The 26,921-nt window shown below is 47.2% G+C and overlaps 1 protein-coding gene across 2 annotated transcripts in view; it reads right to left on the reverse strand.

The window, feature by feature from the left end:
- The window catches only part of TMOD1 (tropomodulin 1), a gene marked incomplete at its 5' end in the record, with an annotated part of 58,254 nt that overhangs the window by 22,177 nt on the left and 9,156 nt on the right, over positions 1-26,921 (reverse strand). For both annotated transcript variants that reach the window (XM_082843375.1, XM_082843376.1), the window contains 4 exons: positions 535-665; positions 1,583-1,672; positions 9,530-9,649; positions 16,793-16,949. In XM_082843375.1, coding sequence (XP_082699501.1) covers positions 535-665; positions 1,583-1,672; positions 9,530-9,649; positions 16,793-16,949 — 498 coding nt within the window. The remainder of the gene's footprint in view (positions 1-534; positions 666-1,582; positions 1,673-9,529; positions 9,650-16,792; positions 16,950-26,921) is intronic.

Here is a 26,921-nt window from a genome sequence, read left to right on the forward strand (position 1 = left end):
GAAAGGTCTGGAGAGGTGTGGGCCGACGGCTTCGAATATGTCTTTGGACATTTGGGCTGACAGCTCCCTTCTAAGGTTGCAGAATGAGGCTGAATGTGTGCAGCTACACTGGTTCAGGGCTAGGTCCCTCCCCGGGCTTCGGTCACCCCATGAACCTGGTGGGCCCTGGGCTTTTCCAGCCTCGGGATCCCGTGCGGCCGTATGTGTCTGACTCACGATTTTATCTCAGAGAAGCTCTCAGTGTTTTGAATAGGGTGGCGGGTTTCCAGAGCCGAAGCTGGGTTGGCCTGTGGTGAACATCTGGGTCTGATGTCAGTCCCCAGAAGAAACCAGGACCATGGGCTGTGCTAGTTTACACTATCCTCCCTCCGAAAGCTTCTGTCTCTATTCCTGATCCAGAAGCGCCCAGAGTCCAAGCAGGACCCTGCTGTCTCCGCACAGCCAGGCCCGGGCCATCTGGGTCTGGGTGGCACTAGACATGGCTTCCCCGCCTCCCCCCAGCAGGGCAAGTGGAGTGAAAGGGGTTAACCTCACCCGGATGTTGTTGAGGTTGACCTCTTCAAGTTTGGGGTCGTTGCTCTTTATCCCCTCCAGCGTTTCATCCAAGTCTGTTGCGTTTGGTTCTTCATCAGGCACAGGCTTGTATTGTGTAGGTTTGATCACACCTAGAGTGACCGACAACAGGCGGGTGGCTCACAGAGACGGGGCGTCACTCTCCCTCGACATAAGGACACCGGAAGGAAGCGGCAGCAGAGCTCAGGGACACGGAAGGCTGGGCATCTCAGGGGCTATGGGGGATGGGGGCGGGCAATGGGCGGGGCCAGGAGTCTGGGCCCTACTTGGACTCTGCCTCTGCCGTCCTGCAACAACTGGGTGAATTCGCTAAACCGTCTGAACCTCGGTGTCCTCATCTGTAGAATGTGAACGAGTCGTTCTACCCAGTGGGCTCTTGTGAGGGTAAAATGAAGCCTGGATGGGAAGGAAATGTGTAGGCCTTCCAGAGGGAGGGATAATTGCGCGTTGGGTGCCCTTGTTTCTCTTTGGGGCCAAAATGCCAGCTTGGAACAATGCAGTGGAGCAATTCAGACAATGCAATATTGGCACAGGAAAGGACAAGGAGACTCGTGGGGCAGGAGAGGCATCCGGAGACAGACCCAAGTGGACACATGGACATTTATGATCAAGGTGGAGTTCCAAACCAGAGGTGAAAGGATGAACTTTACACAGAGTGGTGTTGGGACAGCAGGGTATTGATTTAAAAAAATGAAAGTTCAATCTCATCTCACACCACACACAAACAGGAACTCTAGGAGGATTAAGAAGTTGAATATAAGAAGTAAACCTCTAAGACTTACAGAAGAAAATACAGGAGGACGTTTTGTTAATACTGGGATGGGGAGGGTCTTCGTAAATACGTCACAAAATCCCAGGAGAGTAAAAGGAAAAAGTGGATAGATTTGGCTTTATAGAATTCGAAATCTTCTGCAGTGAGCCAGAGAGCGGGCAGAGGCAGCAAGACGTGGGAGGACCCCTCACTTCCAAGGTGCCCTCGCTGGGGGCAGGGAGGGGTGCCCGTACTCACTGTTGAGTCCCTCCTTGTTCACGATGGAGCTGCTGCCCAAGGCCTGGTAGTACTGCTGGTTGCTCATGAGCGTGTGCATGCCCAGGATAGCTGCGGGGACACGAAGGGCCCATGACGCGCCTCTCAGACAGAGAGGCTTCTGGGCACGGACATTCCATGCCCCAGGAAGTTTTGCTCACAGAAATGGCAAGAAACACTTGCACGTAAATTTTTAAATTTTATTTGGTTTTTACTCTTGCCTCTATTGACATGACTCTCGAATCTCCATCCCCAGCCTAGGTTTCTCTGTCCCTGGCCTCAGATTCCTAGATGCCCCTCTGATGTCCCACTGGCACGTCCAACCCAACTCGGCCAAAACGGAACTCCTCTTTCCCGACAACAGCCTCTTCCTTTGGCTCACGTTCCATCTGGTCATCCTGCCTGTGCCTCGGGGTAGACCCTCAGTCACATGGCAGCCCTTCCCCTAAATCCTCACCCTCCTATACAGAGCCTCTCATCTGTCCCACCTCACACTCCATCACCTCTGTCCTGGTTAAGGCCCTATCAGTTCTCGCCTGTATTATCACAGCTGTGGAATCACTGGTACTCTGGCCTCAGTCTCCTCCTATCTTCCCCCACCAGCATTCAGCACAGAGCAGCCAGAAAGATCTCTCTGGAAAGGCAAACCTAACCACATCCCCCCGTGATCAGTCATTCTTTGATGCATTCATTTGTTCGACATTTACCGAGTGCCAGCATCATGTGTCCAGCTCCAGGGGGGTGGGGACGGTGAGGAACAAGAAAGACAGGGGCTCTGCCACGTAGGTTACAGTCTGCTGGGAATGAGAAACTAAGCAGGTACCCACACAATTAAAAACGTAAGTGCAGAGTATGCTAAGTGTTGTAAAGAAAAAGTTCAGTGTGTTCTGGGAGAAGAGAACAGAGAAACTTGGGATGAGAGAGATGAATATAGATGTTGGCCAAGTTAAGAGAAAGGAGGTAGAACATTCTGGGCAGAGGGATGGTGGGTGGGAAGCCCTAGGCTTGGGGAGTGGAAGGCCAGGGAGGGAGGGGGAAGCTGAAGATGGATAGAAATGAAGTTGGACATGTGGCAGAGGGCAACAGGTCCTCACCAAATGCTTATGTCGGGCTAGAGAGTACACTGTACATCAGTGACACTCAGTCGGGTTGTGCATCGGAATCACTGGGACTCTTTTGAAACTCCTGATGCCCAGGACTCCCCCAGACCAATTAAACCACAATCCCTGGGCTGGGGCCAGGCATCTGCCTTTTTTAAAGCTCCCCAGGTGGTTTCACCGGCAGCCGAGGTTGAGAACACTGCCTAATGCCATCCCCCTTAATCTTCACAACAACCCTTTGGAGTAGATTTTATTCAAATAGGCAAGGCCACATCCTACAGGGTCTTCTAGGCCCAGGTAAGGAGCTCAGATGTCTTTTTCTAGGCGTGGCCTGAGCAGGGAGTGAGATGGTCTGACTCAAGTTCTGTGACTGTTATCAGGCTGAATGTGGAGCACTGACTAGAGGGGAAGGATGGGCGTGCAGGACCATGAGGACGGTGCCTTGTGACTCCAGAGTCTGGCTTCACTGGCCCTCCCCGGGGCTGGCCCTGCTTCAATAGCCTTGGCCTTTGCCCACGCCCTTTCTGCTCCGGCGACACAAATGGTCACTGCTCAGTAGATGCTCCTGCTTCTGCCAATGCTGCCTGTCTGCTGGCAATCCTCTCTCCATCTGCACTGCCCACTGCTGAAATGCCCCCCGGGAGAGTTTGGAGATTTAGCAAATAAAAATACAGGATACCCAGTTAAACTGTAATTTCAGATAAACAATGAAAAATGTTCTAGTGTAAGTACATCCCATTCAGTATTTGAGACCTTCTTATATTAGAAACTTATTCATCATTTATCTGAAATTCAGATCCAACTGAGCATACTATATTTGATCTAACAACTCTACCTCCCCATCCTTTAAGTTTGGAATAATGCTTCCTCCCCCAGGGAGACCTCCTGGATTCCACCTTCTCTCTCTGTAGCTCTCTCACAGCACCTGGTGTCCTTATCACAGTACTTAGTCAACACAGTGTTAGAGCTCTCTGGGTACATGCATGCTTCCCCTACTGGACTGTGGGCTTCCGGAGGTCAGGGAAGAATATTATCTCTCTTCTACCTCTTCCAGAAGATGGTATTTGGTAAACATTTGCTCATTAAAAAAAATTCCCCTGGCCATTTCATTAGACACGATTTCTAGAGGGACAACAGCGAGCCTTTAGTGAAGACTCAAGAGAACCAAGTTCCAGCCCTGACTCTGCCCCTGATGCTGTGTGACCTTGGGTAAGTCCCCTCCCTTCTCTGGGCTTCAGCCTCCTCTGTACAATGAGGGGTGAGACCAGACCATTGGTTCTCAATCATGGCTGCATATACAAATTACCTGCGAGCTTTAGGACAATACCAGTGCTCCTCCTGAACAAACTGATTCGAATCTCTGGAGATGTATTTTTAATCTCCTTGGATGATTTTTGATGCTTAGTGGGAGCTACAAACCACAAGACAAGATGATCTCAAAGTACCTTCTGTTTCTCACATTCTAAGAGTCTTCTCTGCTAAAATTAGACTTGCCTGCTCATCGCTAAGGAGAACTGGTAAGGAGAGAGGCATCTGCACTGTTTTGAGCTCTCTGGGCTTTAATTTAGGCTGCGTTTCTGTGGGCGGAGGGAGCTGAAGCCTGCGTCAGCAGCAGGTGAATCACATCACCTGGAGTCACCTTCTCTTCCAGCTCCCATACAGAGAGTGGCTTTGGTGGTGGTTCTGGGATGCTGCTGGGATTCGAGGTTTGCAAAAACAGTTTGGAAAGGTTGCTGGAATCGTAGGAAAGATGTAACCTCATATGGCTGGCTGGTCTTGCTTAGAGTGTATAGAGAGGTGGAAAATGGAAAATGCATTTTGTGCTTGGACAATAGCTTCTTGTAATGGTCCAGAAAGAGAGGGCAGAGGCAGGAAGGTTACAAGGAAGTGCTGGGGGACAGAGGAAGGAGACCTGGGCTCCAGTCTGGGCCTTGGTACTAATTTGCTGGGTAACCCTGTCCAGGTCACTCCTACTTTGGGTCCTCGGTGTTCTCACCTGTAAAATGGACTATATTTGAAGGATGATCTCTTACCTTCACATGGCACTTAATAGCCACATGGCAATTTCTCATCTTCTTACGCTGTTTGATTTTTACAGCAAGCATCCAGGGTAGTTACTGTCGGTCCCCACTTTTCCAGCAGGCTCAGGAGGGAAATGGTTGGTCAAAGACCGTTCGGTGAGGACCCTCCTGGCTTCTAAGTTAGTGTCCCCACCCACACCTCTACACACTAGGTCACCAACAGGTCTAAAGTTCTAAAACTTGTCCTCAACTTCAGAATTCTAAGGACAGATAACAGTATATTCTAGAAGGTAATGTATATCAATAGGGGCCCTAAGAAGAAATAAGACGACTTTGCAGTTCAGAGATTAGAGTTCTAAGAAGGAAGGAAGGAAGGAGGGAGGGAAAAGGGGAGGGAAGGAGGAAGGGGAGAGGCCAAGCTAAATCTCCACTGCTGAGCAGAATGCTTGGTGGCTCTGAAGCCAGTATTTCCTCTCCCGCCCTAAGCACCAAATCATGACTTTATCCTTGCTTGGTTTTGCACACTCCATGTCACCAGGAGTGAGTGATAGAGAAAAAGAGCACATCAACATTGCTTGCTGCTTCATTCTTTTTTAAAAAAATAAATTTATTTATTTTTATTTATTTATTTTTGGCTGCACTGGGTCTTCGTTGCTGTGCGTGGGCTTTCTCTAGTTGTGGCGAGCGGGGGCTACTCTTCGTTGTGGTGCGTGGGTTTCTCATTGCAGTGGCTTCTCTTGTGGAGCACGGGCTCTAGGCACGCGGGCTTCAGTAGTTGTGGCACATGGGCTCAGTAGTTGTGGCGCACGGGCTTAGTTGCTCCGCGGCACGTGGGATCTTCCCAGACCAGGGCTTGAACCCTCTTCCACTGGGATGCGTCTCCCCGCCTAGTTCACCTCTACTCTTCCTCCTTTCGTCTCAGCTTCGTCTCACTCTCATCTTGCAGCCCCACCACCTCACTCGGCCCTTTCTCCCTCCGACACTCACTCCCACTTGTCCTTCCACGTTGGCCTCAGTGTTTGTTTAACCTCAGCTCCTCGAGGGCAGGAACCGGGCCACTTTCTTACGATTGGTCCAGAGCAATCGGAGGCTTAGTTAATGGAAATGCTCTGCCTGGGAGTTGAGTTGTGGGGAGCAGAGATGACCTGAAGACCCTGTGCCCAGCGCACCCTCCTCTTCTTTCCCTAATGAGTCATCCACTCGGGGCTCCAGCTACTCCCCCCAACACACCCAGCACTCCGACAAGATGTCCTGCCTCCAGCGCCTCCGTCTCTCAAACTGACTGATTCCTTGCATCCTTGCAGGCACCCAGCTCTGTTTTCTGATGCCTCAGGCCAGAAAGCCTGCCGTCGTCTCGTCTCGTCATCTCAGCCTCTTGGCCTCTGACCCAGCTCTAGGAACAGCTGGTCTCTCCGAGCCAGAGGACTGCGTTCCAGACGCAGTCCACCTCAGCCCTTGGCCTTACCTGGGGCCCGCCTCCTACATCCCCTCGTCCTCCGAACACCACCGCCTCTCTGCCCAAGCCCCTGCTTTCATCCGGCCTCTTCCAACACTCCCCCAGGCACGGGTGTCAATGCTTTTGCACGACATCCGGAGACTTTCCTAATTCGGCCCCATCCTCCCCAGGCCGACTCTGTGAGACTCTGCCATGCACCCCCTCTCACCACTCTGTTTCCATTCCCCTACCCTGGAGGGTTTTATCCAGGTTGTGCTGGGTGCTGATGCTGTGAGTGGGACCAAGCTGCCTGGGTTCAAACCCCGTGGGCAAGGATAACCTCACTGTGCTGACTTCCCCTCTCTATAAAATGGGGACATCAATAAAACTCACTTCATAGGATTGCTGTGGTCAAGAAATGCAGCAAGGTATGGAAAACAGCTCCCACAGCAGCTGGGACATAGGTGGTCAACAAATGTTCCGTGCCTCCTTCCACTGCCACCTTGCAAACGGCTGACCTACAGTGACACGTGTCCAAGGTTAGCCAGTGAACACTGGTGTCGCCTCGCAGCACCCCTCTCCTTTCCGGACAGCGGAAGCGTATGGTATCATGCACAGATACTAATAATTAGTCACGCCAACACAAATAAAGAGGAACAGTTTCAAGATATCAACCCAGAAATTCAGCACAACATTGCAGCCCTGTTTTGGCGCTGACAGCAGAGTCATTTGATAATCCCTCTGGGCTGCCTAACAAGGGGAGTGACGTCATGGAGGGTGATCGAGAAGGACCAGGATAAAAACAGCCCTTGGGGTGAGTCAGTGTGGAGATGCTGGACAACCATGTCACTCACCCACCGCCCAGCTGCACAGATTAACCGGAACTCAAGGGGACCCCGCATCAGGCAGACGGTTCCGTCAAAACACCCGAGCCTAATGTGGACCTAATGCACGTTGTGTGGTTTCTGACGAGCAAACCAGCTGAGTATCCTGAGCTAAGTGCTTCATGTCCACCCAGGCGACCTCCTCACTGCTGTGTACTTCATAGTGAAAATGAACACCTTTCTCTCTCAGCCCTGACACCCTTTAAGCCACTGCCCTTTGTCCTTTCCCAAATGTTCTGCCTCCTTAGGAAAGGGTTGTCTGGACCGAGGGTCTACACATTGGCTCTCCTTTTTCACTCCTTAGGCCCCGCAACCTGGCTTTGGTGCCCCTTCTTCCTCTTTCCTAAGCATGTCATCAGGACTGGTGCACAACACCCACGAGAAGCAGGAGGACGTGAGAAGCAGAAGACACTGCGGCCGGCTGAGTTTCCTGGCACTGGCGGGCTCACCTGGCCTCTGGCTTCACCCCTGAGTCTCCCGGCCAGCCCTGAACCCTCATTCTGTCTCCCTAGCTCTTGCGTTAGGCTCTGCCCATCTTGATTTGGCCGTTGGTTCCCAGCCCATGTGTGGCTACCTGGCCTCCACTGTGGCTATGTTCACCCCATTTCCACTCCTCTCCCAAAGGCTTCTACCTCGGCCAGGGCCCTTGCCTCCAGAGCCCCGGGTCCCCACTACTGCCAGGCCAGGACCTCTGCCTGGAACTTGATGATGCTAATGACACCCACCTCTCTATCTCCAGCATGGACCCCTTGCAGAACTCAAGACTTTCATGTAGGGACTTCCCTGGTGGCGCAGTGGTTAAGAATCCACCTGCCAATGCAGGGGACATGGGTTCAATCCCTGGTTCGGGAAGATCCCACATGCTGTGGAGTAACTAAGCCCGTGCGCCACAGCTACTGAGCCTGCACTCTAGAGCCCGCGAGCCAAAACTACTGAAGCCCGCGTGCCTAGAGCCCGTGCTCTGCAACAAGTGAAGCCACCGCAGTGAGAAGCCCACGCACCGCAACGAAGAGTAGCCCCCGCTTGCTGCAACTAGAGAAAGCCCGCGCACAGCAACGAAGACTCAACGCAGCGAAAAATAAATAAATAAATGAATAATTTTAAAAATAAAGCCTTTCATGTACAACTGCCCTTGATTGGGTGGCCCACAGGCACCCTGAACTCCAAAGGTCCCAAACTGAACTCCGTATTTCCCCTACACCTTCTCCTCCCCACTGTTATGGCTGAACTGTGTCCCTCCAAAATTGTTGATTTTGTCCTGATTTGTCCCTCCAATATGTTGAATAAAGTAATTTCTAGTACCTTAGAATCTGTAACTATATTTGGAGATAAGGTCTTTAAAGAAGTGATTAAGTGTCAATGAGCCTGTTAGGGTGGGTCCTAATCCAATCTGTCTGGTGTACTTACAAGAAGGAGATTAGGACACACAAAGGGACACAAGGGGACACATGCACAGAGGGACACCATGAGATATGGTCATCTGGAATCAAGGAGAGAGGGCTCAGAGGAAACCAAGACTATGGACACCTTGATCTTGGACATCCAACCTCCAGAACTATTGAGAAAATACATTTCTGTTATTTAAGGCACCAGCCTGTGGTATTTCGTTAGGGCAGCCTGAGCAGACTAACGCCCCGTCATTAATGGCACCAACGTCCACTTAGTCTCTGGAGCCAGGTCTGGGCTCCTCCCTTGACCTCACAGTTGACCCTGTCTTTCCTCTCCCCTTCCCACTTGCCTTGAGTCTCTCCCTACCCCATCCACACTCCTGTCATCATCTGGGTGAGGGTTAGTAGCCCCCAAGGCTGCAAAAGAAAAAGACCAGCTACCTCACTGGGCCAGGGAGCACAGCATGGTGGTGGGCACACTGTGGCCAGAGCCTGACCCCCCGTGGGGAAGGGACATGGGTGAGTGGGACGGGGACCAGACAGTAAAAAGGGGGAAAGAGCAGGTGGCAGAAAGCTCTGGATATCAGGCCACCTTCTGGAGTTTTAGGGGCTGTTTGTGAAGATCACATGGAAACACACATGAAGATGGAGGGTGTCGTACAAATATGAGATATGGGGTGATCGCCTCCAAGCCCGGCTCTCTGAGCTGTGCAAAATGGGAAAATCAGATGACTTGCTCCAGCCTTCTGTGAGCCTCCTGGACCTGAGATGCCGGCAGCCCTCTGTCTTCCCCCCTCTGTCCTCTCTTCCCAGGCGGCCTGAGCAGGATTTGATGCCGTGGCTGGTGAAGGGCCCCGGCTGCCTTGCACAACGCTCTGGGTTGGGGTCTCATGGCAGCAACAGCTGGCTCCGTGGTGGGAAGGGTTTTGGTTTTATCTCCATTTTACTCATTTCGGTTTTTAATAATAGAGTTCTATCTGCTCTAGTCCTTGTTAGAAACAGAGAGGGTGTTTATGTTGAAATAAACCATCCAAGGCTCGCCTGCAGATGTGGGTCAAACGCTTTTGGAGGACGTGGGGAAGCATCAGGAACGCCTCTTACCTGCGATGTCACAGAGTTCCGCATCCGAGGCATTTGCCAGGGCCTCCTCCAGCTCTGGCTCCAGTGTCACACTTTCCAGCACGGGGTCCATCGGCTTCTGCTTGGGGACCCAGACTTTCCCTGAAAACACACGGGTCGCCCATTACAGGGAGTGCAGCTGCACTGGGGCCCTGGGTGGACCGTCCCAAAGCCCTGTGGATCCCTTGATGCCGAGATTCCATTAAAACTTCTCCCTCTGGGGACCCGGTGCCAAACTTGTCCAAAGAAAGGGAGTCAGAGATCTCCAACAAAGCACCCTGCATGTTTGAAAAGAAGAACTTTATAACTTGGTCAAGGGAGACTGCTCACTACTGAAAACATTGGTTATTAATTTTAACAATCTGTAAGTAGGAAAAGATACAAAAGAAAAATATAATAAAATGCCAGGGTCTGGAATACTCTAAACAAGCGTTCTGGTATGAGAGAAAAATTTAGAAACATTTCTAAACCAAATAAATAAAATACACTCAGATTATTAAAAGAGGCATAGGGAGAAAGTATAATGTCTCTTGGGACACTATATTTTTACAGTGTCAGACTCATAATTGAACGAGAGAGCAAAGAGGTTGGTCGGTCGCTGCAGTGTGCACCAAGAGGGATTGTTAAAGAAATTATGGGGCATCCACACGATGGTGTTCTAGCAGTTATTATTATAAAGGATGGTGGAGATCTCTACTTACTATGAAAGGAAAATGCCCAAGAAAAAATCTTGTGTGAAAAAGCAAGTTTACAAAATAGCATGCATTATTTAATTCCATTTATGAAAATTGCATATATATCAATATATATTTATCCATGCAACACATATTTACTGAATACTTCCTATATGCCCAGCACCTTTCTTGGCGCTAGGGGGACAGCAATGAACAGTGTACAGTTTAGTGAAAGAAGACAGATAATAAACAAACATGTAAAGATACCGGAGAGTACTAAGAATCACAAAGGAAAATAAAGCCAAGCAAAAGACTAGGAAGTTCCAGGCTGGGCTGCGGGTGAGGTGGGCTCTGCTATCTTGGGTAGCGTGGTCAGGGAAGATGACCTGTGAGCTGGGCCCTGACAGAGTGAGGAAATGAGCTCCTCAGACCAGCAACAAGACAAGGATGCCTGCTTTCATTGCTCCTACCCAACTGTGTATTGAAAGTTCTAGTCAGAGCAAATGGACAAGAAAAAGAAATACATGGCATCCAGACTGGAAAGGAAGAAGTAAAATGATCTCTGTTCGCAGATGACATGATGTTATATGCAGAAAATGTTCCACACACACAAAAAAATACAGGGTACAAGGTTAACATATACAAATAAGTGGGGTACACCAGCAAATAACAATCTGAAAGGGAAATTAGGAAAATAATTTCATCTACAATACAATCCAAAAGAATAAAATACGTAGGAATAAATTTAACCAAGGAGGTGAAAGACTTGTGCGTGGAACACTATAAAACATTGTTGAAAGAAATGAAAGAAGACCTAAATAAACAGAAAGATATCCCAAGTTCATGGATTGGAAGACAATATTAAAATGGCAATATTGCCCAAAGCAATCTATAGATTCAACACCATCCTTATCAAAATTCCAGTGGTCCTCCTCCTTTTTTTTGGAAATGGAAAAGCCAGTCCTCAAATTCATATGGAATTGTAAGGGGCTCCAAATAACCAAAACAATCTTGATAAAGAACAAAGTTGGAGGACTCAGACTTCCTGATTTCAAAACTTACTACAAAGTTAAACAGTGTGACACTGACATAAGGATAGACATATAAAAAAATGGAATAGAATTGAGAGTCCAGAAATAAACCTATACATCTATGGCAAATTGATTTTTGACAAGGGTGCCAAGTCCATTGAATGGGGAAAGAACAGTTTCTTCAAGAAGTGGTGTGGGACAACTGGATATCCACATGCAGAAAGATAAAGCTGGACCCCTATCTCATACCATACACAAAAACCAACTGGAAATGGATCAATGATTTAAATATAATACCTAAAATTATAAAATTCTTAGAAGAAAACATAAGTGTAAATCTTTATGACCTTAGATTTGGCAAAGTACTCCTAGATATGACAACAAAAGAATAAGCAACTAAAGAAAAACAGATCAATTGAACTTAACCAAAATAAAACTTTTGTGTATCAAAGGACATTATCAAGAAAGTGGAAAGATAACATACAGAAGAGGAGAAAATATTTACAAATCATATACCTGATAGGGTCTAGTATTCAGAATATATAAAGAACTTTTACAACTCAACAACAAAAAGAAAAACAACCCAATTTAAAAATGGGCAAAGGACTTAAAGACATTTCTCCAAAGAGGATATACAATTGCCTCTGGGTATCTGAGGGGGATTGGATGCTCAAGTCCCTTATATAAAATGGTATAGTATTTGCATATAACCTACACACATCCTCCTGTATACTTTAGATCATCTCTCGGTTACGTATAATACCTAATACGATGTGAATTCTATGTAAATAGTTGCCAGTGCGCGGCAAATTCAAGTTTTGCCTTTTTAAACTGTGCGGAATTTTTCTGAATATTTTTGATGCCCAGTTGGGTGAATCCGCGGATATGGAACCTGCGGATATGGAGAGTCAACTGTACAGATGGCCAAGCACATGACAAGATGCTCAACGTCATTGGTCATTAGACAAATGCAAATCAAAACCACAATGAGACACCACTTCCCGACCATGATAATGGCTATAACATAAACCAAAAACCAAAATGGAAAATAACAAATGTTGGCAAGGATGTGGAGAAATTGGAACCCTCATATATTGCTGATGGGAATGTAAAAGGGTGCAGCTGCTTGGGAAAACTGTTCGGCAGTTCTTCAAAAAATTAAACACAGAATTACCATATGATCCAGCAATTCCACTCCTAGGTATATACGTAAAAGTTACCCAGACAAATACTTGTATAGGAATATTCACAGCACCACTAACCACAACAGCCAAAAGGTGGAAACAACCAAAATGTTTGTCAATAGACAAATTGTGGAATATTATTCAGTAATGAAAGGGAATGAATGAGTCTCGAAAATAATATTCTAAGTGAAAGAAGCCAGACACGCAAAGTCACATATTATATGATTTAATTTATAGGAGATATCCGGAATAGGTAAATCCATAGAAACAGACTGGTGGTTGCCAGGGGTTGGGAGCGAGGGGCGTGGGGAGTAACTGCTTACTGGGTACAGGGTTTTATTTTGCAGTGATGACAATGTTTTGGATCTAGATAGAGATGGTAGTTGCACAACACTGTGTGTGTACTAAATGCCACTGAATTGTTCACTTGAAAATACTTAATGTTATGTTATGTGAATTTTACTTCAATTTTTAAAAACCTGCTCATTTTGGCTACTGATTGAGAATAGCCTGCATTGGGGCCAGGATGGAAGCCAGGAGATGGTTAGGAGGCTCCTTCAAAAGTCCACATGAGAGATGACAGTGACTTGGACCAGAGGTGGGGAGGGGTGGGAAGAGCAATGTTCAGAAGGATATTCACTAAAATGGGATCAGTGCCTACCTCTCTGCAGAGAGTATTACTTTGTTTAGTTATTTAGATTGTTTACAGGGGCTTCCCTGGTGGTGCAGTGGTTAAGAATCCGCCTGCCAGTGCAGGGGACACGGGTTCAAGCCCCGGTCCGGGAAGATCTCACATGCCATGGAGCAACTAAGCCTGTGCACCACAACTACTGAGCCTGTGCTCTAGAGCCTGCAAGCCACACGACTGAGCCTGTGTGCCACAACTACTGAAGGCTGCGTGCCTAGCGCCCGTGCTCCACAACAAGAGAAGCCACCGCAAGGAGAAGCCCGTGCACCACAACGAAGAGCAGCCCCTGCTCGCCAAAACTAGAGAAAGCCCGCGTGAAGCAATGAAAACCCAACGCAGCCAAAAAATAAACAAATAAATTTATAAAATAAATAAATAGTTTACAGCAAAGATCAATTACTATACAAGCAGAACAGTCAGCAAAATGATCTGGGAGAAAATGTATCATAACCTTCACCAGAGGTGCATCTGGAAAACAGCAAATCAAAATGGCTAAAAGGAAAATGAACTCTGAAAATGACTGATGCAGTGACTAGGATGAACATTCAGTAAATATTTAAGACCTATGGTTTATTATGCCCCTGCAGCAGGTGCCTCCATGAGGGTGGTGACTCTAAGACACTGTAAGAGGGACTCAGACGTCTTCCCTTCCTTCATCTTACTAGTTGGGATGTGGGTGTGATGACTGGAGCCTCAGCAGCTAGATGGACCATGAGGACAAGAATATATTACAAGGATGGCAGAATGAAAAACTGGAAAGGGTCTTGATTCCTAATGCCAAGGAAGATGTCTTACAAGCCCTGGAATGCCTAACCCTGCAGCTCTACTAAGTGAAAGAAAACTAAACTTCCATTTTAAGTCTCTCTTATTTTGTTTCTTCAGCACATGCAGCCAAATCTGTATAATGAAAATACCCTGCATGGAACTTTATTCTGATTCCCCCACTTGAGTGAGAGTGAGGGAAAATCCAAATTCCTCAGGACTTTGTACCAGTTTATGGATCTTACCACAACCTGCTGGGTTTTGTAGTGCCTGAAATGCTATTTCCCCTCAGCCTAGGCTTGCTCTAGGCCCTGCGTGGGGCAAGTGCTCAGTAGAGCTGGACTGAACGGCCCTGCGTCTGCCTGTTAGAGCTGGAAGGTCTCCTTCCCCAATTCTCTGTTGAGACTGTACTTATTCAATATACATGGACTCCAACAATCATCATGTAAATATTTTATGATGATGATGCTGGTGGTGGTGATGATGATGATAAACCTTTTAGGCTTGTCATAATATGAAAATAGAATAAATTCTAGCTACCCTCCTTGGGTCAGCCTGGTTTTTCATGAGGGCACTCAGGCTTTGGGAGTCTGGAGAGCTGTTCCCGGCTTGGGGCCAGGTCAGCGCTCTGCGAAGGGGAAGCAGGACTGGTTTATATATCACCCAGATTCCCTTCCCCATCCCCCATCTCATCTCCAGCTCCTCCCCTGGGAGGGGGATGGGCACACAAGGGAGCAGATGTCAGTAATGACTCACCAACTGTCCACTCAGGTCTGCTGCTGACTCTCTCACAGCCTTGGTTTCCCCATTTTTCACATGTGTAGTGGGGATAGTGGGAGTTTTAAGGCCCCATGAAATCCAGAGATTTTATTATCTTCACCTGCTGCACAGAAATCACTCCTCATGGTACAAGTACCTTGCTTAAAACCATCTTGTGCCTACGCTCTCAGCCAGGCACCCCCAGCCCTTAGGGTCAAGGGCCCCTTCCCCTGCCGCCAGCGCCAGGGTGCCTCAGACCACACAATTCTTCCAAAGCTCTGTAATCCAGATGTCTCCTGGGCTTCCCTGACCTTCCAAGTTTTCAGTAAAATCTGGACTGAGCTTCAATTCCAGGCGCTGGGATGGCTAGAAGCCCTCCCTGAAAGGCCCACACCTGCTTGCTCTTCCATTTTGTTATTTATCAGGCAGCTGCTCTGTGCAGCATTGTACTACTACAACAGGGACACAGAAATCAATGCCACAGACCTTGGCTCATCATGTCGACATTCTCGGGGGTGAGGAGAATGGAAGAGGTGGAGCACAGACAATTAATTACCCCATTAATTAATTAGAATTAATGCTTTCAGTCAACAAATACTTTACTAGGTGCCTACTGCATGCTAGGGTTTTTGAGGTATAGGGATATAACGATGAACTAGATAGATGTGGTACTTGTACCCATGGAGTTTATATTTGAAGGAAAAAGCCTATAAGATCCATTATGCATATATTTAATTTGAACTCATTCATTCATTCAACACCTCTCTCCTGAGCCCTACTGTACACTAGGCCCTGTGCTGGGTGCTGGGGGAACTGTGTAAGCAAAAGCAGCTGAGTCCCTGCCTCATGGAGCTTACAGGCCAGTGTAAATAAACACATAATGATAAAATAAGAATTGCTCTGAAGAACACACACAGGCTCCCGAGATGGAGAATAACCAAGGGGGAGTTGAAGGGATGGAATGTCCTAAACAGTGTAGACCGGAAAGGCTTTCCTGAAAGAGGAGACAGTACGGTTGAGACCGAAAGGGTAATAATAGCTAATATTGACATAGCATTCAGGATGCACCGGGTGCTGTTTTAAGTGCTTTATATAGATCTTAACTCAATCTTCGTAACTCCCTCAGAAGGCTGGTAATATTCATCAACCCCATTTTACAGACGAGGAAGTGGAGGCACAGCAGGTTTAAAAATGTACTCGAGGGAATTCCCTTGCAGTCCAGTGGTTAAGACTCTGCACTTCCACTGCAGGGGGCACAGGTTAGATCCCTGGTCGGGGACTAAGATCCTATAAGCCATGTGGCATGGCCAAACAAACAAATGTACTTGAGTTCACACAGCCTAGTAAGGGGTAATGCCAAGACTGTAGCCAAAGTAGACCCAACTCCAGGCTATGCTTCTAACCATTACGCCTCTTACAGAGGAGAGAAGCCAGCCCTGAAGCCAGCTTGGAGGCAGACAGAGGACCAGCATTCCATGCAGAGGGCATACGTGCAAAGGTCCTGAGGTAGGAAAGAGCTTGGAGTGTTTGGGGAAGAGAAAGAGGCCTGTGGGGCAGCAGGGCAGTGAGCAAGGGTGAGCATGGTACCAGAGGACAGAAGGATGATTTGGAGTGAAGGGGAAGTTCTGGAAGAGTTGGATAGTCGGAGTGCCTCTCTGCTCACCGGAGCCTTCTAGATGGCTTGCCTTAGTCTGGGGCAGGGAGTCTTAGAGGGGCAGATGAAGGAAAGGAAGCTGCAGCTGCCAGAGAGAGGAACTTTGGGGAAAAAGAAGGGATAATTAGGGTAGAGACAGGATATCTCTTGTTCCTGGTTTGGAGGGGACAGGCCTTGTTTGGGCTTCATGTCCTGATACCATTTTAATAGTTCCTTCTTTCCCTTTTGACAGTATCAGGTTTGTATGAAAAATAATCAGGACACCCTAGTTAAAGGGGACTTACGGGAGTGTTACGGGTCTGGTTTACCCCAAAACTTCACTAAATCTACCCCATGCGCTGATGCTTTTGGAGTTGGGTTTGTGACTTTGGGCCAGGCAGGGATGAGGGCAAGGAGGTCCAGTCACATCTGGCCCAACACAGGGCCTGGCATACAGCTGCCACTCAATGATCATGGGGAATGACGTACTCAAAAGTGCAACATTGTTCAGTACCTCGCTTCTCCCCTGTGTAGGGGACCAGATCTTCTCGGTCCTTAAACTCCTTTGCTTGCTTTTCCAAGTGATCCAAGAGCTCCTCCCTTTTAAAGGGGCCCGTGGGCGCCTTGGTGGTCTGATCCTTCTGCCTCAGGCCCGCAGGCAGCAGTGCATTCTACAGTGGCAGTTGCGGGGCAGGTGCACAGAGAGAGAGAAAGAGAGAGAGCAGTCAGCTGCTGAAGACTTGCATTCCTCCAGAAACTCATCACTGAAAAACGGGGAGCTCAATCTAAGTCGCTCATTTACATGTAAGGAAACTAACAACATGGGAGGGGCAGAGGCTTGCCCAAGGTCACTGGCAGACAGGGGCAGAGCTAGGCTAGGACTCGGGTCTCTTAACCATACCTGTTTCCCAGCCTCTAACATTGTTTTAAAGGCAAGGGGGTGAGGGGTCAGCTGACCAGGGGCTGAGCACAGCAGAGGGCTCCAAGAGCATCTACTGAGGGAGAAATAGGATTAAGTTGGCGTTTGGCTGCGTGAGGATATTTACAGCCGTTGTGCAGAAAGTGGTTGGGGAGAGAAGCAGCCCAGGGGGTTTGAGTTAGGGCCCTGGATGCAGAATCAGGCAGGAAGAGGCAGACCCAAAAAACAAGCAGAGAAAGCTGGGCAGGACTGCAGGAAGGGCCAGGCATGCTCTCAGGCTGCAGCCCTGGTTGGCCCTACCAGCTGCTTTCTACCCTCCTGACTGTCGTGCTCATGCATGCTGGCTGTTAAATATTTTGAACGTTGCCCGTGGAGATGGGTCTCTCAAGAAAGATAGCATCAACCAATCACTGTGTTCTCTTCTTCAAACATGGACAGGCTTCTAGGTGTGGGCTCACTACTAAAGCAGATTCCTAATCAGGGTGGATTTGAAGCACATGGACTTCACTTTAACTCAGTATTGTAGAGACTCAAAGAAGTTTACGGTTGCCAGGATGCTTAGAGATCATCCAGTGTACACATGCTCCCTTCAAGAGGAAACTGAGGCCAAGAGCAAAGAAAGACTTGCCCCAATCTAGAACCAAAACCAGGGTCCTTCTTCAGATTTGGGGGAAGAGGGCAATCTTCTAGTTAGATCATTGCTCTCTCCCCACTCCCTTTCATTCGGGGAGGTCAGGAGGATATGGGGAAGGCTGATGTGAGCAGAATCTCACCTCACTTCTTGCTGCACCCCCAAAATGGCTAAATTGGAGAGCCGTTCCGTCTCCAATCTTTGTACCAGCAAAATGCATATCTTCACTCACTCACTCACACTTCAAATCCTTTCCTAAAAGCCCCCTCTGAGAGGGGAGTACTATTAGCTATATGAAGAGAGCTCTGTGCCTGGGACATAGAAGGACAAAGCTTGGGAGGGAAATGCTACTGTTTGACTGCAGTATGATTTTTTTGTTTGTTTTTTGTTCTTTTTACAAGATAGTTTACCACTGTGCTGTTCCACTAAGAGTGGTGCGTGCAAGATCAGGAGACTGGAGTGTGAGCCCAACTCCGGGAGAGCTGAGGTGAGCAGGGCCTCACACACTGATCGGTACACACAGGGGCTTGCAGAGTGGGGCTGGTGTATGTGCAAATGCATTTAGGCCACAAGTCAGGAGGGACATTTGGGAGTTGGAGCACATTATGAGAGGATGGCCAATAGGTAGAAAATCAAGCCGTGACTGATTTGTGGATGAGTGTCAACAACATACGTGGTGCCACAGATACCCTAGTTTTCCTTAAGCAGCAGTCCTCAGACACTGTCCACCGTGATATGAAGGATGGCTGATGGTCCACAGATGAGCCACATTTCCACAGGTATGTCCCAGGTGAGACAGGATTTCCTGTGGCTACTAGTGTGTGTCCATTCAGTGAAAGTACATCTACCGTAGCCCAGTTGAGTGAGGGCACAGCCTAAATGTCGGCAAATGTCCATCTGTGATTACCAATAATAAGTAATCAAATTCTTTGTGACACGCCAGCATGTCACAGTTACCCCACACCAGGCTTAAGCCCTGACTTGGAGTAATGATGTCTCCAGCAACATGATCTTGGGCAAACCTCACCGTTTCTCCGTTTCTCTGGCTATAAAATGTGAATGATAACAGTCACTCTCTCAGAATTGTTGAGAAAAGTAAATTAGATAGTGCAGAAGGGTGCTTAGCACAGTGTCTGATACAGTGAGCACACAAATTATTATTGACTATTGCTGCTGTTCTAAAATCAGATAAAATACCTTATACCAGGAGGTTGGTTATCCAAATATGTATGTTGGACAGGGGATGTGTTATCCCAATATATCTTAAAATTCAAAAAAGGAACACATACAAATATAAAATGAATTAAGCATGGAAAGCAAGTGTTTTCCCAATGATCCCCACAGGGAAGACCTGAGAGATTTTTGTCACCATAAAGGATTTTGATGGCAGTGAGGTGCTGGGGCACATTCTGACTTCCGAAGGGCTCAGTATTGTGATGGGAGAAACCCATGATGCTGTAACTGAGGGGAAAAGGGTTTGCAAACTCACATCTCGTTTTGAATAGATCTGATAGAGGCCACTGATTCAAAGTAGGGTTTTTCACATTTTTTTCTTTTTTTGTATATACATGAGATAATGGATGGTCACTAAACTGGTAATCATTTCATGATGTATGTAAGTCAAGTCTTTATGCTGTACACCTTAAACGTCTACCGTGCTGTATGCCAATTATATCTCAATAAAACTGGGGGCGGGGAAAGTAGGGTTTTCAATGTCAGCACGAGAGGTATTTGGGGCTGGATGATCCCTTGTCATGTGGCTTGTTCTGTGCATTCGTGGCTGGCTAGCAGCATCTCTGTCCTCTGTCTAATGGATGCTGGTAGCACCATCCCGCTCCTAAGTTGTGCCAGCCAAAATGTCTCCAAATATCGCCAGATATCCCTGGTAGGGGTGCAAAATCACCCGATTGAGAACCATTTCAGTGTTAAAACTGAAGCCCATATCATTCTAATAGGGGAGTGAAGATGTTTTTAATGTATTTTAAAAATATTACTTAGATGTCATGTTAAAATATAGTTTCATTTATCTTTATTGAAAGCAGTTGACTTTTAAAAAACAAAAACGTGTAAGGCCTTTTCTAAGAATTCTTAGCTTATTGGATTTTTAAAGTAAATACTGAGAGTATCAGCCTCATAGGAGTTTATTTTCATTCTATCAAATGGTGCGTCTAGTGAACTAGAACGTGATTTTCAATTAAAACCAGACAGTTGTATATTTTTTAAACTCATGATTATTTATCATTTTAACTTGTTTTCAAAAACAGCATATGAACTCACATGATATACAAGAATTAACTCAAAATAAATCAAAGACCTAAATGTAAGAGCTAAAACTATAAAACTTTTGGAAGAAAACATAGGCATAAATCTCTGTGACCTGGATTAAGCAATGGTTTCTTAGATATGATACTAAAACAATAAGCAACAAAAGAAAAAAATAAATAAATTGGACTTCATCAAACTTGAAAATGTTTGTGCTTCAAAGGAAACTGTGAAGTAAAAAGACAACCCACAGTTTGGGAGAAAGTTTTTGCAAATCATATATCTGAGAAGGATCGAGTATGCAGAATACTTAAAGATCTCCTAAACTCAAAATATATAAGACAAACAACAGAATATAAAAATGGGCAATGGATCTGAATAGACATTTCTCCAAAGAAGATATAAAAATGGCCAGTAAGCACATGAAAAGCTGCTCAACATCATTAACCATCAAGGAAACACAAATTAAACCCAGGGTGAGATACTACTTCACACCCATTAGGATGGCTCTAATAAAAAAGACGAGTAAAAACAAGTGTTGGTGAGAATGTGGAGACATTGAAACACTCATATGCTGCTGATGGGAATGTAAAATGGTACAGCCCCTTTGGAAAACAGTCTGGCAGTTTCTCAAAAGATTAAAAGAGTTATCATATGAGACAGCAATTCCACTCCTAGGTATATACCCAAGAGAAATAAAAGAATATGTTGACACAAAAACTTATACATGAACGTTCATACTCATAATAGCCCAAACGTGGAAACAACTCAAATGTCTATCAAGTGACAAATGGATAAATAAAGTGTGGTATATCCATACAACAGAATACTATTTGGCAACAAAAAGAAACGAAGTACTGGTGCGTGCTACGTCACAGATGAAACCTTGAAAACATCATGCTAAGTGAAAGAAGCCAGTCACAAAGGACTACATAGTGTCTGATTCCATTTATATGATATGTCCAGAGAACAGTCACATCTGTAGAGACAGAAAGTAGATTAGTGGTTGCCTAGAGCTGAGGAGGAAGGTGAGAAATGCAGAGTGACAGCTAATGGGAAGAGGTTTCTTTTTGAGGTGATGAAAATGTTCTAAAATTGACTATGGTGATTGTCGTATAACTCTGTGAATATACTAAGAAACACTGAATTATATACTTTAAATGGGTGAATTTTATGAATTTTACATCTCAAAAAAGGCGTTATTAAAAATGGACTATGGGGCTTCCCTGGTGGCGCAGTGGTTGGGAGTCTGCCTGCCAATGCAGGGGACACGGATTCAAGCCCTGGTCCAGGAGGATCCCACATGCCGCGGAGCAACTGAGCCCATGTGCCACAACTACTGAGCCTGCGAGCCACAACTACTGAGCCCACATGCTGCAACTGCTGAGGCCCATGCACCTAGAGCCCGTGCTCTTCAACAAGAGAGGCCACCGCAATGAGAAGCCCGCGCACCACAATGAAGAGCGGGCCCTGCTCGCCGCAACTAGAGAATGCCCGCGAGCAGCAACGAAGACCCAACACAGCCAAAAATAAATAAATTAAAAATAAATAAATTTTTAAAAAATGGACTATGTTAGTGAGGGGAAAATTACAAAAATGGCCAATGCAATAAATTAAATGCCCATGGAATGCTGAGAACACAGGCTCTTCGTGTGTCAGTGGCCAAAAATGATGCTGAGAGTGGGCAGGCTAGAGCTGGCCAGATTTAATATGGTGTCTTGTTTTACAGAGCAAGGTGCCATATTATGTAAATTCATCATGGAGCAGTTAAATGTATAAGAAAATGCTGCCTTGGATGACTATTAGAACCTGAAACTGACTCTCAGACCCAGCCTGCCCAGTTGGCGAGGAAAGAGTTCCCACAACCATTTTGGTGTCACCTTCGACCAGGACAGTATTTGTTGAACATGTATGTGTAGAAATGTATCTTTCATTCCTTCATTTCTTATTTGTGCAACAAACATCCATGGAGTGACTATTATGTGTCCAGGCAGTGTGCTAAGACCAGGACCCCACCAAGGGCTCTCTAATTTGGAATAACTGAGGAGACAGAAGGTAAATGGGGGAAGCAGAGTAAAATGAGAGAAAAGTCTCAATTATAGCACGTGTGGAAAACAATGTATTGTTTTAGTTTTTAAGGTTAATCAAGATCCTAAAGTGGGGTCCACTTTACTGAATAGCAAAGAATAGTCGATAACTAGCCTCTACATTCCTGTAAAGGTCGTATACGTCCATGATGCCCGCTGGTAATTGGAACGATCTAAACTTTAAGGCACTTAAGTTTCATTCTCCTAATCTTAATGTCTGCACAGGGTAAATTTGCTGGGCACGTGCTTTCTTTATATTTAGTTCAAAGCATCAGTCTGCTCCTCCAAGGCAGATATCACTTCTGCGTGAGGGGAATCTGTATTTACACACACACATCACATGGACATCTTCACTCCAAAGACCAGTGGGTTATGGGTGAGATTTGCTTTGGGAGACAGCTTTGGTACAATATATATGACTTGGTCCTTACTTACAATTGGAAATTTACTTGTGTGAGGAGGGCAGTGACTAATGCCTGGGCGATCTCCTTATTATAGCCTGACAGGAAAGTTAGTGTTAGTTTTAAGGAGGAAGAATTTCTAGACACTCTCTGATCTTAGCCTAAATATAAAATTATAGCTGTTATGCGCTTGGGAGTGGGGAGGACTGTGGCACATTGGAGCTAATTACTGCCGTGTAAGAATGTGGGTGGTGTTCTTAGATCTGCTCAACTTTATGTGAAAGCTCTTGATTTTTAAACATTGACACATGATCCAAATATTTTAAGAACAATGTTCAGACCAAATAAAACACAGATGCAGGCCAGTTTCAGCCCATGGGCTGCCACTTTGCCATCTCTGATTGGAGGTTCCTATCAGACTAAAATTCCAGGTAGAGAAAGTGAAGATACTCATTCATTTATTCCACACATGATCACTGAATGTCTTGCTCCTTTCAGGCTCTGGGCCAGAGGAAGAAAGAGGTTGTATACATGGGTTTTTAATTTAGAGGTTTAAAAAAAAAATTAAAAACGAATCAAAAGTTTAATATGTTCTTGGAAATAATCACAGAGGGAAAAACTAGGCAATCTCTTCCTGTAGTTCCCTACTTGTGGTTTTTTAAATGGTGACTTCCTTTTAATGTTGTAAAATTAAAACTTGGATGTGCAGCCTGACAGGTTAACATCTTAGTCTAATTTTCTCACCCAAGCTCTGGAGTCCAGCTGCCCACAGGACAATGAAAACTGACAAATCCTCAACTGCGTTGTTAGGAGCTCTAACACCATGCAAACAGGTGAAGTAAAGGCCAAATATTAAGCATCTACACAATTATCACTATAATTATCTAATTATAGATAGCTGGAGCTATAAGAGACTCCATCCTGGCTAGAACTACTGCGGGCTGGGTTAGACGTACACACACAAGCAACACATACACACACATACACATACACATACAATGTATTAAAAGGATCATAGACTCCTGGCAGCTCAGAGCTGCAAAGCCCTGAGACAGCCTCTGGGCCAATTCTTTCATTTTCAGTTGGGGAAACTGAGGCAAGGGAAACTGAAGTCACTGCCCAAAGTCACACAGCTTGTTAGCCACACAGCCAGGAAGCCTGAGCTGATATATAGGTGACACTGCACATAATTAGCTTCTCAAGGATCAGTATGACTGTCTTCAGACTAGTGGCTTAGCATATATACAACGTCCTTTAACCTGGTTCTTCACAGTGACAAAAAACAAGGAATTTTATCACTTTTCCCCCATAAATCAACTACGTCTAAGAACAAGGGAATGTACAATGTGTCCCCCCCCTTGGGCTGGGCTCCAGGAGTCCTGGGTTTCTGTTCTGTGACCGAACCATACACAGCCCCCTGGAAGAGGGTGGACCGCGCTCTTTATCGGGTATTGGCAGCGAGGGCCGGGGAGGGCAAGGGCCTTGCCTGAGGTCACACGTGGACCGAGAGCCTGGGCTCCTGAGTTCCAAGCCCCAGAAAGCTTTCCATCCCACCCGGCTGCCTTCCTCTAAGAACGGATCCTGGAAACCAGATGTGGCCCCGTGTGAGAACCAGGCTCCCTCTCCAGAGTGCACCTCTTTATCACACTGGTCTCCGTTTACAGGTGGAGAAACTGAGGCACGGAGGCATGGAGTTACTGTCCTGGGTAAGAGTGAAGCCCAGGCGGTAGATTTCTCAGAATTCCCACTAAGAAATTTCTCTCTCCCTCCTGCTTCAAACGACCTCAGCCTGCCCCAGACGCCCGCCCTTTCCCCCGTCCACCACAGCAGCAGTTCGAACATTGAACAGGCCAGTCAGCCATCCAGTTACCTTTTACAAGGTATTTGACCCAAATGGTTTTTCTCAAGTGGCCTTGAGGACTTTTATTTTCCAATTATCTTTCAGGTCTGATTCCCCTTGTGTAAAGCGTGGCCCTCCAGTGCCTCGGGGCTCGTCAGGAGACAGAGCGCGCGGCCTCTGCCCCGTTCACCAGCAGCTTCCAGATCCCACTAGAGGTCACTCAGTGGGGCTTCAGCAGAGCTTTCTTGTCACATATGGCAGAACCTAGCCTGAGAGCACAGCACTCGTGCTTCGGTCACAGACGGGACAAGCGGGTCCAGACCTCTAATAAGCCCCCTTTCTCCATACATTCCCCACCCATCCACCCGCCCAACGCACCCTGGACCTCCTCCTCTTTTCCTGTTCTCTCCAGAAAGAGCCAGGCCTTTGCCTCAGCCACCATGACCCCGCTGCAGGACTGGTGAAGCCCAGGAGCCAGCACACCCCCCGGACAGCTTTACAGGGCATTCGTGCTGACATCCAAAGGCACCCTCGTAGTCCAAGCCCAGTAGTTGTTTGTGGTGGAACCTATCGCTCACGACAGCACACTTTGTGTCTCTCCGCTGTTCATGGCACAAGGTGAGGCCAAACCTTCCCTTCCGGGCGTTCTCCTAATCATCCTTTTCTGCCTCATGTACAAGGAAAATGTTCCACGTTCCCTGCTGTGCGGGGCACCCTGAGACAATGAATGAGTGATTGCGCTCCACAGGGGCCCAAGAGAGGGAGACACGCCCAAGTGTGAGCAGCTTACTCTACCCGGGCTTCCTGGAGGCGGTGGCTCCTGAGCTGAGTGAGTCCCAGGGCACTAGGCAGGACAGCCGGGGTAAGAGAAGAGAGGAGAGGGATGTTACCGGGGGATAGCACCGCGGAGACAGAGGCTTGGCAGGATGAGGGGGTGTGGCTCGCCAGGGGAAGGAGTCTGAGGCTGCAGGGTTTGGAAACCTCTCCATCCGAGGGGAACCGGCCTAGTTCAAGCTGTGCTGTCTCTTGCTGGGACCATCAGAGTAGCCTCAGGCTGGCCTCCCTGCCACTGGCCTCTCCATCTGCACTCCCTTCCCCTTCTATCAGCCAGACGGACCGCACCAACTGGCGCATCTGACAGGGTCACTTCCCAACACACTCACAAACGCTCAGCACCTCTACTAACCCACAGAATCATGACTAAATTCATCAGCCAGACATGGAGAGCTTTTCGTGATTTGACCTCAACCTACTCCAGCCTCCCGATCTTCTCATCTTTAAGTATTCCATGTTCCAGCCACTCCAGGCTGCTCCGCATTCCGCAGCCGTGCCCCACACCCTCACCCTGCCAGGGCATTACTCAGGCTGTGCTCTCTGCCTGGAATTCCATCCCTCCTCCCCTCCCCGCATACACCCTTCAAAGCCCTTCCCTTGGGCACCCCGTCCAGCCTTTGCAGTGCTCCCGGCACTGATCTGGTGATTCTCTTTCCAAACACCCTGAGGCGTCTTGCCAATTCTTATATAATGTTCCTTCTAATTTGTCTTGGAGCACATTTATGCGGTATCCCTCTCCCCAGGGAGACTGAATGCCCCTCAAAGGCCAGCTGGGACGTATCCTAGTCATCTCTGAGTCTCCGGCACCGAGCAGTGAGCGCTAATGTGTTCTGAGTTGTCCAGAATCACACAGCACTGATGCTCCAGCAGGGAAAAGATGGTATTTCTTGGACACCCTTCAAGTCAGCATCACACCTGCTGCCCTGAGCTGTCTGCTGGGCACCCAGCTGCTGCCCCAAGCAGGTCTGGGGAAGGGGATGCATTATGAAGGGTGCTAGAGTGCGGGTGCCCACCATGGGACCAGAGTTTACTGATGGAGATTCTGGAAAATGCCAAGCTAGAGAGTAAGACCTTTGTAATGTTTCCTTTGGGGATCTGGATTTAAATTCCTAGCAACTCCTCTCACTCCACCTCAGAACTTTTGGCAGAGCAGAACATCAGGCCATCAGACTGGCAAACCCATAGTTACAGACTTCAAATTGTCACCAATATCATATCTCCCCTTCTCCAGTGATAAAAGCACTCCACCCTTAGCTGAGCACATGGCCACTTAGCTTAAGGACTACTTTTCCCAGGCTCCCTTGCAGCTAGGTTGGGTCATGGTATGAGAACTGTCCAGTGGCAACTTCCAGTAACTTTCCTTAAAAGGTACTTGAAAAATGGCTTTTCTCCTTTTCTCCACCCCCACCCCTTTTCTTCTATTCTAATGCCTGGAATACAGCTATCCTGGCCACCACCTTGGATCGTGAGGATGAGGGCTACACCTTAGTGATGGCAAGGACATGAGCTGAATGGAACCTGGGACTCTGGGATGTTTGGGGAGCTAAGCTCCCTACCTGCCCTAGACTGCCCACCTCTGGACTTTTATGAGATGAATAAACCACTGCTTACATCATGTTATTTTGAATCTCTATTACTTACAGCTAAACTGCATTCTAACTGACAGCCT

Source organism: Leucopleurus acutus, assembly GCF_964270905.1.
Source record: "Leucopleurus acutus genome assembly, chromosome: 7".
Classification (NCBI taxonomy): Eukaryota; Metazoa; Chordata; class Mammalia; order Artiodactyla; family Delphinidae; genus Leucopleurus; species Leucopleurus acutus.